The 15707-nt window shown below is 39.6% G+C and overlaps 1 protein-coding gene across 1 annotated transcript in view; it reads right to left on the bottom strand.

Moving 5' to 3' along the window:
* The window catches only part of Qrfprl (pyroglutamylated RFamide peptide receptor like), a 78667-nt gene that overhangs the window by 12087 nt on the left and 50873 nt on the right, over positions 1 to 15707 (bottom strand). The window contains exon 2 of the mRNA NM_001109239.1: positions 6559 to 6717. Coding sequence (NP_001102709.1) covers positions 6559 to 6717 — 159 coding nt within the window. The remainder of the gene's footprint in view (positions 1 to 6558; positions 6718 to 15707) is intronic.

Genomic DNA, 15707 nt, shown 5'->3' with positions numbered 1-15707 from the left:
ATTATTTAGGCTTAGTTGTCATTGTACATCAGGTCCACTCCCAACTGCTGTCCCCAATATTCTATTCCACTCCAGCTGGTTCCTTCCTACACCCAGTGTTAGCATACCATACCCCAACAGCAAGACCCCTAATACTTTTGTAAGGGATGTTGACTTGGAGACCTTCAGGTATATAGAATATAGCTGAACAGCAGAGCTGGGGCACATGGTATTGTTCCCTTGAAAAAGCTCCAGATTGATTTCCCTAGAGGCTTCAGTTTCACACCCCAGAGCAGTAATGTATTCTTCATCTCATATATAGAAATTAAAAACTAGAAAAGAAAAATATCTCTCTCTCTCTCTCTCTCTCTCTCTGTGTGTGTGTGTGTGTGTGTGTGTGTGTGAGAGAGAGAGAGAGAGAGAGAGAGATTGAGAGAGAAAGAGAAAGAGATTGAGAGAGAAACAGAAACACACACGTACAGAGAGAGGAGAAGAGAGTCTGGAAATGTGGCTATAAAAGGAAAAGCAGATATCTTAACATAATCATTAAATCTTACATTCCTTATAGCATAACTTAATTTTCATCATTTGAAAAATTCCCCTTGTAAATGTAAATGTACATATTCTTTATCCGTGCATGTGTTGATGGGTATCTGGGCTGTTCTCACAACCTATTTTTGGTGAATGAAAGCAATTATGGATGCATGCCTGTGGGGTGTTGACTTGGAGCCCTTCGGGTATATAGAATATGGCTGAGTAGCATAGCTGGGGCACATGAGAACTCTGTTTACATGTTAGCTATATGTTCTTGAGAGAGCTGCAGATTGATTTTCCTAGTGACTGCAGTTTCACATCCCACAGCAGTGATGTGTTCCTTTACCCACATCTTCATCACTGTTTGGTGCACTTTTTTTTATTTATGCTGACCATTCTCAGTGCAGCATAATGGAATCTGAGGCAATTTAAAGTTTCATTTTCTCCATGGCTAAGGATGATGAATACCTTTTCAAGTATTTATCAGCTATTAGTGTTGTTTCTTTTGGAAACTGTTTATTGAGGTCTTTAGCCCATGAATGTGTGGATAACTTTTCTAGTGTTTAAATATTGCAGCTCTTTATATGTTGTAGATATTAGTCCCATCTGATGAGTACATGGCACAGGCTTTTTCCATCTTGTAGGCTGCCATACAGACTCTGGTGAATGTTATTTCACATAACCACATTTGTCAGCTCTTAGGACTATTTTGGACTATGTTGCAAGCAAAGGTTTATTATGTTTTCCTTCAGCAATTCCTAAGTTCCAGGATCTATTCTTACTTATTTAAATGCATTTTAATTTATTTTTGAGCAGTGTAATGTGTGTGTGTGTGTGTGTGTGTGTGTGTGTGTGTGTGTGTGTGTGTGTGGTTTCACTCTTGAGCATATAGAAAGCACTTTTCCAAACATCATTTGATAGAGGCCACCTTTCCTCTCTCACACGTGGCTGGGGTCACAGAGATGATTCAGCAAGTAAAGATGCTTGCTGTTCAGTCTGATGGCTTGAGTTTTAGCTCCAGAACCCACAAAGGAGAAGAGAACTGATTTCTGCAAATGATTCTATGATCTCTCTCTCTCTCTCTCTCTCTCTCTCTCTCTCTCTCTCTCTCTCACACACACACACACACACACACACACACGCAGTGTGCTGAAATAACTAAATGTAATAAAAATTTAATTACGTGCCTAAAGAGATGTGGGTTATATCTGGGTCTTCTGTGCCACTGGTCTCTATGCCTGGTTTTCTGCTTACACTGGGCTGTTTCAATCGTGTCTCTGTAATATAACTTGAGGTCACATATTGAGATACCCATAGCATTGCTTGTTTTAGTCTGCACCTTTTGTGGATAAGAATTCTAACATTGCTCTTTCTAGTTCGCTGAAAAAATGTCATTGGGATTTTGATGGGAATTATTGTATAGACTGCATGGATCGCTTTTGATAATATAAGCCACTTTCCCAATATTAACTCATGGATGAATGAGCATGGGGACCTTTCCCACGTCCAGTGTCTCCTCAGTTTCTTCCTTCTGCATTTCTAAGGCTCCATTCTAGAGGTCTTTCACTTCCCTGGTTGGGTTTATTCCATGATACATTTTTGAAGCTAGTGTGTGAGTGGAGCATTTCCCTCTCTTTTTTCTTGCAAAGTTTGATATTGTGGAAAAAGAAGCTACTGTGTTCTGTCATCATCTTACTCAGAAACGTAAAAATAAATTTCTCTTGGGCACTATTATATGGCAGCATTTTACTTACTTAGAAAATGGGTATTAATAAAACAAACACAAACGAAAAACAGCATTCTTTGCATGTTGCTTGTCCTTTGTGAGCCTGTTGAAAGAAATTACTTTAATTATGTGCCATTGGCAAAGAAAAATAGATTAACTACTAAAGGCCATTTCAGGCTATGAATCTTAACAGAGTAAGAGGGGAATAAATTTTTATTTGTCCTTTTTTATAACTGTTTTTGTATTGTTTAGAAAACAGGATATTACTTATAGCTTCAAGGAACTGAAACTCAATCTATGACTGGAGCTTCCTAGAAAGACATACACAAATTGACATTACCCATAGAATGTCACCATGATTCAGTGATCCAAGTCAGTTCTAAAGGCTTTTAAGTCTGGGTGTCTCTGTCTCCACATCAATAAAACCTTTCTTCTACTCCACTTGCATATCTTTTGCCCAATCATTTTTCCAATATATCAAATTCTGAAGGGACTGAGTCTAATTGAATGAAACTCATTGCCTCTCCTGGGCCCCTGACCTTCCAGATAGAGAACCCTTTGGGTGAGAAGAACGTTACTGATGCACTTAGTTACATTATCAGGATGAGAAAGCCTGGATGCTTCCCTCAGCATAAGCTTGGAGTCCAGGCAGTTTTAGGCAGAAAGCACAGAATGTGTGACTGGCAGGCATGGTCCGTGATATTAAGTGACAGAAAGTGTCAGGGAAGAGTGCGCAGCAGACCCCACAGGGAGATGAGTTACCTGGATTTCAAGCATTGCTATTTTCTCTGAATTATTTTAGTTGGAACAGCTTTAGTTGCCTGTTACCATCTTCGCTTTTGTGACATTGAGATTCACCCTATTTCTCTTCCTTTTTAATACCCTTCCTTCTCCATGTATTCCTTACTTTAAACTCTTTCCACACCTATACACTGGTGTTGGCATATTGGAAAGTTGTTAATTATTAGAAGCCCTGAGATATTTGAGTTAATTTTAAATAAGATACGATATAAATTTTACAGTAACTAATGACATTTTTTCCTGTAGATTTGTCTGCTCACTTCCAACTGCTTAAAAAGAAAAATTTGGGTTACAAAGACTTCAGGAGTGTTTTCTATGATTCTACATTCTGTTATTGGGTCCATTCTTGTAATTAGAATAACTCTGCTTATTCCTGCCACATGAACATTAGTCAAGTTCCTCTCTTTTCTCATCACAGCTCTGGGCCTTTAGAAATGACAGAGCCAAACAATGATGAACATCTGCACATTGAGTTTTTGTTATCAGTGAGTAGTAAACTCTTCTGTTCTGTTGTGCTAGGCTTCAGGACACATCCTTAAAGCTGTTGTTTGTCACTACACATTGGGCACAGCTACAGTAAGCTAAACATTTCCAATCTTCAGTAATGAAATTATGAAGAGGAATGCATTGGTCTTTGTCAGGCATCTCTAGGAGTCTACGTGACTTCCAAGTACCCCCCCTACCTTCTGTAACACATACTGAATACCTGGCACTTCTCAGGAAAGTAAGTTACTTTTCCAATTTCTTTTTTAAAAAAAGCACATCTCTTTCTCTTTGGCAAAATCTACTTGCTTTTGTAAGCTTAAAGGCTACCTCAAAGTAATAGCCTCCTGGTCTAATGAATATTACTGTAGCAATGCTCCTGATATATTAGCATTTGTTAGATGAAATAAATGCTTAAAAGCTTATAGATTAAACTAAATATTCAAAATGACACATTTCCAGGATTAAGACAGAAAGAACAGAACCAGTTGGGTGTCTTCAAAGAAAAGACTGAAAAACCCAGGATAGCTAAAACTATCCTCAACAATAAAAGGACTTCTGGGGGAATCACTATCCCTAACTCAAGCAATATTACAGAGCAATCGTGATAAAAACTGCATGCCATTGGTACAGAGACAGACAGATAGACCAGTGGAATAGAATTGAAGACCCAGAAATGAACCCACACACCTATGGGCACTTGATTTTTGACAAAGGGGCCAAAACCATCCAATGGAAAAAAAGATAGCATTTTCAGCAAATGGTGCTGGTTCAACTGGAGGTCAGCATGTAGAAGAATGCAGATCGAACCATGCTTATCACCCTGTACAAAGCTTAAGTCCAAGTGGATCAAGGACCTCCACATCAAACCAGATACACTCAAACTAATAGAAGAAAAAGTGGGGAAGCATCTTGAACACATGGGCATTGGAGAAAAGTTCCTGAACAAAACACCAATGGCTTTTGCTCTAATATCAAGAATTGACAAATGGGATCTCATAAAACTGCAAAGCTTCTGTAAGGCAAAGGACACTGTGGTTAGGACAAAATGGCAACCAACAGATTGGGAAAAGATCTTTACCAATCCTACAATTGATAGAGGGCTTATATCCAAAATATACAAAGAACTCAAGAAGTTAAGACTGCAGGGAGACAAATAACCCTATTAAAAACGGGGTTCAGAGCTAAACAAAGAATTCAAAGCTGAGGAATGCCAAATGGCTGAGAAGCACCTAAAGAAATATTCAACATCTTTAGTAATAAGGGAAATGCAAATCAAAACAACCCTGAGATTTCACCTCACACCAGTGAGAATGGCTAAGATCAAAAACTCAGGTGACAGCAGATGCTGGTGAGGATGTGGAGAAAGAGGAACACTCCACTCCATTGTTGGTGGGATTGCAGACTGGCACAACCATTCTGGAAATCAGTCTGGAGGTTCCTCAGAAAATTGGACATTGAACTACCTGAGGACCCAGCTATACCTCTCTTGGGCATATACCCAAAAGATGCCCCAACATATAACAAAGACACATGCTCCACTATGTTCATAGCAGCCTTATTTATAATAGCCAGAAGCTGGAAAGAACCCAGATGCCCTTCAACAGAGGAATGGATACAGAAAATGTGGTACATCTACACAATGGAATATTACTCAGCTATCAAAAACAATGACTTCATGAAATTCATAGGCAAATGGATGGAACTGGAAAATATTGTCCTGAATAAGGTAACCCCATCACAGAAAAACACACATGGTATGCACTCATTGATAAGTGGATATTAGCCCAAATGCTCGAATTACCCTAGATGCACAGAACACATGAAACTCAAGAAGGATGACCAAAATGCGAATGATTCACTCTTTCTTTAAAAGGGAAACAAGAATACCCTTGGGAGGGAATCGGGAGGCAAAGTTTAGAACAAAGGCAGAAGGAATACCCATTCAGAGCCTGCCCCACATGTGGCCCATACATATACAGCCACCCAATTAGATACGATGGATGAAGCAAAGAAGTGCAGGATGACAGGAACCGGATGTAGATCTCTCCTGAGAGACATAGCCAGAATTCAGCAAATAAATAGGCAAATGCTATCATTAAACCACTGAACTGAGAACGGGACCCCTGTTGAAGGAATTAGAGAAAGGACAGAAAGAGCTTGAAGGGGCTTGAGACCCCATATGAACAACAATGCCAAGCAACCAGAGCGTCCAGGGACTGAGCCACTACCCAAAGAATGACCTTGGGCTCCAACCTCATAGGTAGCAATGAATAGCCTAGTAAGAGCACCAGTGGAAGGGGAAGCGCTTGGTCCTGCCAAGACTGAACCCGCAGTGAACGTGATTGTTGGGGAGAGGGTGGAAATGGGGGCAGGTTGGGAGGGGAACACCAAGGAGGGGAGGGGGAGGGATTAGGAGGATGTTGGCCTGGAAATCGGGAAAGGGAATAACAATCAAAATGTAAATAAGAAGTACCCAAGTTAATAAAAATGAAAAAAACAAAAGAAAAGACTGTACCCTCAAATCACATCCTAATATACATCGTGAGAAGCTACTACTAAAAGTGCCTAGATATGGTTTGTTCTGTAGTGGCATTAACATACAGTTGATATACCTGGTGGTCTTACTGAGTGTTACACTTTAAATTTGAAATGCACATTAATGATTCCTATGGTAAGGGCTTGGCTATCAGCTAATAGACTTCAGAAGTGAGGGCTCTAACTTCAAAGGCAGATTAATCCATTGATAAAATTGAGTTCAATTATTGAGAGGTAAGTCTGGATGCAAGGTATAGGTTACCAGCCATTGTTCTCCCTAGTCCATTGCTTTCTGTCCTTCTGCCTCTTGACTGGCATGGGGTATGAACCCCGTTCTGGCAATGCTCCCATCACATGATCTACCTCACCACACAAGGGTCCAGAAACAACGGAGCCAAGACAGCATAGACTGAAATGACAAGCAAAGATGAATCTGTTTTTATTTAAGTTCTTCAACTCAGGTGCTTTGTGACAGTGACACAAAATGACAAACATACCTAGCATTGTGAAAGCCCTTTGATTGGTGTACTGCTGCTTCATTTTAAAAGGATGGACAAGTCCCTGGTGCCTTTCCACAGCAATGCAGGTCATAGTAAGGATTTCTGTCACAACGGCAGTGCACTGGACAAATGGCACCATTTTGCAAATGAAGGCACCTATAGCAAAGAAAGAAAAATATTATATATGAAAAACAATGACATTCAGTCTGTTTCTTATTAGTTGTCACAATAGATTAATTCTGAACCTCTCTCTGCATGAGGCTTCATAATTATAATAACATTGCAGACACAACATAATTGAAAAAGTGTATTTGGACTTATATCTTCTTTCTCTGACTGATTTTCATGTTCTAAATGTCAAGCAATTATGCTTCCCAAAACAATGAGAGAACAAATCTGTACCTGGCTACTGATAATAGGCAGGAACAAGTTCATATGAGTAGGTAGAGATGATGGAACATATCTACAATCCTAGCACTCAGGAGATAAATGCAGAAGGATCCAGAGTTTGAGTTCAGTTGGGGTTACATATTGAAGTCCAAATCAACCTGAGTTACACAGTAAGACCTCAACTCAAAAATAAAATAAAAGACAACAGCGATGACTCCTGTTTAAGGAAGGGGTCTTAGATGCAGAGTCATCTGCTTCCTCCCCTATAGCTTCTCTGCGAAGTCATAGCAATGGGATAACTGCTACCAGAGTCCCAAAATGAAGCTTTTGTTTTTTTTACTTTTCTTTTGGACTTCTGCCCGATGCTTTATATAAGTCTCCTAGCACTATTCTTTTGAATGTATTTTCTCTGCTGTGACTGAGCATGATGCTACACTGGGAACACACATCATTTGATCTGTGTGAACATTTTTAAGTATTTAAATACATTGCTAAACGTGTTAGATATTTATCTGTCCCTCCTGGCCCTTTATCATTGGGGTCGTAAGCTGTATTCTGTCATGTCTGCTATTTTTGGTGTGTCTGTGATGGTTATTCTTGGTTGTCAACTTGACCACATGTGGAATTAAGAAATAAGAAGTTTCTGTTTAATTTGAAATAGGAAGATCCACCACTAATCTATAGATTTTAGGTAGAAAAACATGCCATTAAGCCAGATCTAATCTGCAAGAAACCTATATAAGGGACATGGAAGAAAGAAGAACCTTCTCTTTGCTTGCTATCTCTCACATTGCTAGCAAGTCCATTCTTTCACTGTCATTAGAGCCCAATTCTTCTGGTACATATTTAAGACCAGCTGAGACATCTAGTTTCATGGACTGAGCAATAACTGGACTCTGAGACTTTCATTCACATCCAGCCATTGTTGGATCAGCCTGTTTGTCACTCTAATAATTTCCCTTTTGATACACAGAAAGGTTTATTCTATAGGTTCTTTTATTCTAGAGCAGTGGTTCTTAACTTGTGAGTTATGACCCTTTGGGATTGAATGGCCTTTTCACAGGGTCTCCTAAGACTCTAATAAAACACAGAGATTTACATTAATTATAGTTATAAAGTAGCAACAAAAATAATTTTATGGGTGGGGGTCACCACAACATGAGAAACTATATTAAAGTGTCACAACATTAGGAAGGCTGAGAACCCTGCTCTGACAGCACTGACTGAATACAGCAGCATGTAACCTTCTTATCTCTTCCTAACTATTTGCTGTCAGAGATCCAGCAACTCAGAGGAGACCTGAAAGTTTTTGTAGTTCAAACTCATGCTATACCCATTCTGCTTCTCCAAATAACATTGGATTCCTGTGATCACCTTCACAATGAGGTCAATCCACTTTAACCACAGAATTTTAAAGATATTTCATAATTCTTTAAGAATTTCTTACAAATTACTCTCATCTCCAAGGCAGCCTACTTTTTTGTACACATCCATCTGAAGCCTTTGAATGGCATTTCTCTATACTTGAAATTTTCCTTCTAAAATAACTTCCTCATATAATTCACAGAAATCTCTCTTCAAGTGCCATTATAATGATTAATTCTGTATGTCAGGTTGACTGGGATAATGAATATCTCGAACAGCTGGTGAAGCACCATTTCTGACTATAACTAGCGATGTGTTTCTGAAAGAAATTAACCTTTTGATAAATGAACTAAATAAAGATCATCTCTCTTCAGTGTAGATAGCCAACATCTAATCTACTGAGTACTTGAACAAAAAGTAAGGTTGAAGAAACAAAACTGCTCTCTGAAACATCCCTCTCCCCCTTCCTTAGATAAGTGGTTCTCAGCCCCTCTGGTTTGTACTGGAACTTCACCACCAGATTTCCTGAGCGTCCTGATTACAGAGAGCAGATAATGGAACATGCCAGCCTGAATGAGAATGTGAGCCTGCCTCTCAACATTAAAACTGTTTTTCTCCCTGTTTCTCTGGACAACACTGCATTCTTCTTCACAATGAAGCCAACCACTTTCACAACAAAACATATTTTCTTAATTTTAAAATTTATTGAGAATTCTTATAATGTGCTTTAATCATAGTCACTCTATCCCTCCTTCAAGATACATTGTATTCTCTACATCCCCCAACTTAGTTTTCTATTTTTTAAAAAAATTAACCCACTGGGACCATTTTGTCCTGGTATAAACTCCTGGGTTTGTGGTGACCTATCAGAAACTGCACCTCTAAGAAAACTGGCTATCTTTTCTCCAGAAGCCAACAATTGTTCATAGTTCCCCTAGTCAGGAGTGGGGGATCTGGAACTACTCTCTCTAGGCTGGAGTTTTGAGTGGCTTGATATTATGCAAACATTGTACAGGGCAATGACAGTTGCTATGAATTCAAGGGTGAAAAGACCCTGCTGTGCCCTACCTTTCCCAGTCCTACCTGACCTCTGGCTTTTATAGTCTTTCTTTTCCCCTGAAGGTTGCTAAGACTTCAGGGTGGAAGGTGGTGTACAGATGTCCCATCTTGGGTTGAGCACTCCACTATTACTTATTTTCTGTACTTTGACAATCGTGAATTTCCGTGTTAACCACCATCTGAGGTACAGAGAAACTTTTCTGATGAAGGCTCAGAGCTTGACTCATTTATAAACCAAGATATGAATTTAGAGGGCAGTTTGGTACTCTGTCCATTTAGCATAAAAACAGTATTAGGATGATCCTTGTTAGCTCCCCAACCATGGGTTCTTACTCAGATTTGAAGTAGCAGGCATGAAATCCAACAGAGAGAAGTTGGTTATCTCCATAATATTTGTTTGTATCACTATTGTTTCTATGAGCATATGTTGTCCTGGTTATTAACAATAGAATTTTTAATGGAACTGTCCCACTCCACTGCTATCTTCTTTAAGATCAACATCCCAAATCTATTTCTAAGCTTGTTAGTGACCCTGTTAGTGACTGTGTTTTTTGGTTTTTTAAAAGCTGCTGCATCTTTTCTGTAGTGGATAGATCACTGCACATTTTTTCTTTGTTTCTTGGCTTATTTTTAAGATTATATTTTAATTACAACATTTCTCTCTTCTCTTTCCTCCTTCCCTGTTCTTCAAATACATGACCTCTCTTTTCAGCAGTTGTTGTTTCACGAATAAATGTAGTGCTATAAACATACATATTCCCAAATATAACCTGTTGAATCCATGCAATATAACTTATATGTATGTTTTCAGGGCTGACCATTTGGCACTAGAAAACCAGTTGGTGTGATCTTCCCTAGGGAGGGTTACCCCAGCTGCTCCCAGCTTTACTCACTTGCCTGTAGTTCTTTCTGTAGGAATGACTTCTCCCTATGCACATGGCATGTTCGTGGTGTCCTATTCAGCTCACATTTGAGTGGTTATGTTGGTGAAATTTTAACAGGTGTAGCTTCTGGAATTACTAGGGTACACAATATCACAGCAAACTCCCTGAGACTCTAGCTCTTACAAGCCCTTCATCCTCTCTTCCACAATGTTCCTTGAGCCAAAGGTGTGAAAAGTATTTTCTACATGTATCCATTGGAATCTGGCTCCAAAACTTTACGTATTGATGGGTTGTGGGTTTTGTTTATGTTTTTGCTTTTCGTTGTTGTTTTATGTTAGTTTCCCTGTATTGCAATAAGAAATTTTCTTGATGAAGGCTGAAGACCTGTGGGTAAAAGGACAAATCTTTATAGATTGTTGTAAGGGATTATGTGGTTTAGTAAACTATTGGTGTGGTTTCTCTTCCAATAATCATGATTTTATTAGCACTGGTTAGTTATCTAGATTTTGAGTACCAGGCACGGTCTCTACCTTGTTGAACTTTTCTTTCTTTCTTTTTCTTTAAAATTGGATAATTTATTTATTTACACTTCAAATGCGATTCCCATTCCCGGTTTCCCCTCTGCAAACTCCCATCCAATCACCCCTCCCCATGCTTCTAAGAGGGTGCTCCCACTCCCACCCACCCACTCCCACACATCCACCCTGCCTTTCCCCTACACTGGGGCATCCAGCCTTCCAAGACTAAGGGCCTCTCCTTGATAAGGCCATCCTTTGTTACATATGCTGCTGGAGCTGTGGGTTGCTCCATGTATACTCTTTGGTTGGTAGTTTAGTCCCTGGGAGCTCAAAGGGTGAAGTTGAGGGGGGTTGATAGTGTTGTTCTTCCTATGCAGTTACAAACAATTCAGTCTTTCCCCTAATTCTTCCATTGAGGTTCCTGTGCTCAGTCCAAAGGTTGGCTGTGAGCATTTGCCTGTATTTGTCAGGCTCTGGCAGAGCCTCTCAGGTGACAGCTATATCAGACTCCTGTCAGCAAGCACTTTTTGGCATTCACAATAGTGTCTACACATGGGCTGGATCCACAGGTGGGACAGTCTCTGGAAGGCCTTTCCTTCAGTCTCAGCTCCACACTTTATCTCCATATTTCCTTTAGACAGGAGCAATTCTGGGTTAAAAAATTGGAGATGAGGGGGTGGCTGCATCCCCAACTGGGGCCCTTGTCTAAACTCTGGATATGGTCAGTACAGGTTCTCCCTCCTCCTTGTGGGCATTTCGGCTAATCTCATCCCCATTGGGTCCTGGGAGCTTCCTGCTTTCCTGGCATCTGGGACTTGCTGGTGACTACTCCCAGTTCCCCAGCAACCATTGCTACACACCTCTTTTCAAATTCTTGACCCTCTGTCTATCATCCCCTTATCCTCTCATATCTGCTCTTAACCCCCCTTTTCCCCTCCCCCTCCTCTCTTCCTCTCAAATCTCTCAAACCCTCCCATCCCATAAATATTTTGTTCCTCTTTCTAAGAAGAACTGAAGCATCCACATTTTGGTCTTCTTTCTTGAGCTTCGTATAACCTGTGAATTGTACCTTGGGTATTCTGAGCTTTGGGGCTAATATCCACTTATCAGTGAGTGCATACCACGTGTGTTCTTATGTGACTGGGTTTCCTCACTCAGAATGGTATTTTCTAGTTTCATCCATTTGCCTATGAATTTCATGGAGTCATTGTTCTTAATAGCTGAGTAGTACTCAATTGTGTAAATATATCATATATTCCGTATCCATTCCTCTATGGAGGGACATCTTGGATCTTTCCAGTTTCTGGCTATAATAAATAAGGTTGCTGGAACGTAGAGGAGCATGTGTCCTTGTTATATGTTGGAGCATCCTTTGCATATATGCCCAGGAGTGGTACAGGTGGGTCCTCAGGTAGTTTTCTGAAAAAAAGGCCAGACTGATTTCCAGAGTGGTTAGACCAGCTTGCAATCCCACCAACAATAGAGGAGTGTTCTTTTTCCACATCCTTGCCAGCATCTGATGTTACCTGGGTTTTTGTTCTTAGCCATTCTGACTGGTGTGAGGAGGAATCTAAGGGTTGTTTTGATTTGCATTCCCCTGATGACTTAGGATGTTGAACATTTCTTTATGTGCGTCTCAGCCATTCAGTATTCCTCAGTTGAGAATTCTTTGCTCAACTCTGCAGCTCATTTATTAATAGGGTTATTTGATTCTCTGGAGTCTAACTTTTTGAATTCTTTGTATATATTGGACATTAGCCATCTATCAGATGTAGGATTGGTAAAGATCTTTTCCCAATCTTTTGGTTGCTGTTTTGTCCTAATGACAATGTCATTTGCCTTACAGAAGCTTTGCAATTTTATGAGGTATAATTTGTCAGTTATTGATCTTAGAGCAGAAGCCATTGGTGTTCTATTCAGGAAAATTTCCCCAGTACCCATGTACTCATGGATCTTCTCCACTATTTCTTCTTTTAGCTTCAATTTATCTGGCTTTATGTGCAGGTCCTTGATCCACTTGGACTTGAGCTTTGTATGGGGCAATAAGAATGGATAGATTTATATTCTTCTACACCCTGATCTCCAGTTGAACCAGCAACATTTGTTGCTTTTTTCCACTGGATGGTTTTAGCTCTTTGACAAAGATCAAGTGACCATAGGTATGTGGTTTCATTTCTATTCCATTGATTTACCTGCCTGTCTCTGTATGAATGATATGCAGTTTTTATCATGAATGCTCTGTAATACAGCTTGAAGTCAGGGATGGTGATTTTCCCAGAAGTTGTCTATTATTGAGAATAGTTGTGGCTATCTGGAGCTTTTGGTTATTTGGAATAAATTTGCAAATTGCTCTTTCTAACTCTATGAAAGATTGAGTTGGAATTTTGATGGGGTTGTTTTGAATCTGTAGATTGTTTTTGGCAAGATAGACATTTTTACTACATTAACCCTACCAACCCATGAACATGGGAGGTATTTCCATCTTCTGAGATTGTCTTTGATTTCTTTTTTCAGAGACTTGAAGTTCTTGTCATGGAGATCTTTCCCTTGCATGGTTAGAGACACACCAAGATACTTTATATTATTTGTGACTATTGTGAAGGGTGTCATTTCCCTAACTTCTTTCTCAGCCTGTTATCCTTTGAGTAGAGGAAGGCTACTGATTCGTTCAAGTTAATTTTATATCCAGCCACTTTGCTGAAGATTTTTTCAGATGCAGGAATTCTCTGGTAGACTTTTTGGGGTCACATAAGTATGCTATCATATCATCTGCAAATAGTAATATTTTGACTTCTTCTTTTCCAAATTGTATTGCTTGACCTCTTTGTTGTCTGATTGCTCTGGTTAGGAATTCAAGTACAATATTGAATAGGTAGAAAGAGACAGTGGGTGACCTTGTCTAGTCCCTGATTTTAATGGCATTGCTTCAAGTTTCTCTCCATGTAGTTTACAGTTGGCTACTGGTTTGCTGTATATTGCTTTTACTATATTTAGGTATGGGCTTTGAATTCCTAATCTTTCCAAGACTTTTGCCATGAATGGGCGTTGAATTTTGTCAAATGCTTTCTCAGCATCTAAGGAAATGATCATGTGGTTTTTAATCGTTATTAGTTTGTTTATATAGTGGATTACGTTGATGGATTTCTGTATATTAAACCATCCCTGCATCCCTGGGATGAAACCTACTTGATCATGATGGATGATCATTTTGATGTGTTTTTGGCTTCAGTTTGTGAGAATTTTAAGTATTTTTGACATTGATATTCATAAGGGAAATTGATTTGAAGTTCTCCTTTGTGTGGTTTTGGTATCAGTATAACTATGGCTTCATAGAACAAATTGGGTTGTGTTCCTTCTGTTTCTATTTTGTGGAATAATTTGAAGAGAATTGGTATTAGATCTTCTTTGAAGGTCTGATAGAATTCTACACGCAAATTATCTGTTTCTAGGCTTTTGTTGTTTTTGTTTTTGTGTTTTTTGTGGGGGTTGGGAAACTTTAAACGACTGCTTCTATTTCTTTAGGGGTTATAGTACTGTTTAGATGGTTTATCTGATCTTGATAACTTTGGTACCTGGTAACTGTCTAGAAAGTTGTCTATTTCCTCCAGATTTTCCAGTTTTGTTGAATATAGGCTTTTGTAGTAGCATCTGATGATTTTTTTCTCCATCTTTACTAAATTGGGTATTTCTTATTTACATTTCAATTGTTATTCCCTTTCCCGGTTTCCAGGCAAACATCCCCCTGACCCCTCCCCCTTCCCTTCTATATGGTTGTTCCCCTCCCCATCCTCCTCCCATTACTGCCCTCCCCCCAACAATCCTGTTCACTGGGGGTTCAGTCTTGGCAGGACCAAGGGCTTCTCCTTCCACTGGTACCCTTACTAGGCTATTCATTGCTACCTATGCAGTTGGAGCCCAGGATCAGTCCATGTATAGTCTTGGGGTAGTGGCTTAGTCCCTGGAAGCTCTGGTTGGTTGACATTGTTGTTCATATGGGGTCTCAAGCCCCTTCAAGTTTTTTCAGTCTTTTCTCTGATTCCTTCAACGGGGGACCTATTCTCAGTTCAGTGGTTTGCTGTTGGCATTCGCCTCTGTATTTGCTGTATTCTGGCTGTGTCTCTCAGGAGAGATCTACATCCCGTTCCTGTCAGCCTGCACTTCTTGGCTTCATCCATCTTGTCTAATTGGGTGGCTGTATATGTATGGGCCACATGTGGAGCAGGCTCTGAATGGGTGTTCCTTCTGTGTCTGTTTTAATCTTTGCCTCCCTATTCCCTCCCAAGGGTATTCTTGTTCCCCTTTTAAAGAAGGAGTGAAGCATTCACATTTTGGTCATCCTTCTTGAGTTTCATGTGTTCTGTGCATCTAGGGTAATTCAAGCATTTGGGCTAATATCCACTTATCAATGAGTGCATACCATGTGTGTTTTTCTGTGATTGGGTTACCTCACTCAGGATGATATTTTCCAGTTCCAACCATTTGCCTACGAATTTCATAAAGTCATTGTTCATTTTTGAATCTCATCAGTTTCTGTTGTTATGTCTTTCTTTTCATTTCTGATTTTGTTAATTTGAATACTGTCTCTGTGCCCTTTGGTTAGTGGCTAATGGTTTATCTATCTTGTTGATTTTCTCAAAGAACTAGTTCCTGGATTTGTTGATTCTTTGTACAGTTCTTTTTGTTTCTACTTGGTTGATTTCTTGTTGAGTTTGATTATTTCCTGCAGTCTACTCCTCTTGGGTGTATTTGCTTCTTTTTGTTCTTGAGTGTTCAGGTGTGCTGTCAAGCTGCTAGTGTATGCTCTCTCCTGTTTCTTTTTGAAAGCACTCAGAGCTCTAAGTTTTCCTCTTAGCACTGCTTTCATTGCGGCCCATAAGTTTGGGTATGTTGTACCTTCATTTTCATTAAATTCTAAAAAGTCTTTAATTTC

The sequence above is a fragment of the Rattus norvegicus genome, chromosome 4 (assembly GCF_036323735.1).
Source record: "Rattus norvegicus strain BN/NHsdMcwi chromosome 4, GRCr8, whole genome shotgun sequence".
Classification (NCBI taxonomy): domain Eukaryota; kingdom Metazoa; phylum Chordata; class Mammalia; order Rodentia; family Muridae; genus Rattus; species Rattus norvegicus.
This window is presented reverse-complemented; position numbering and strand designations above follow the sequence as displayed.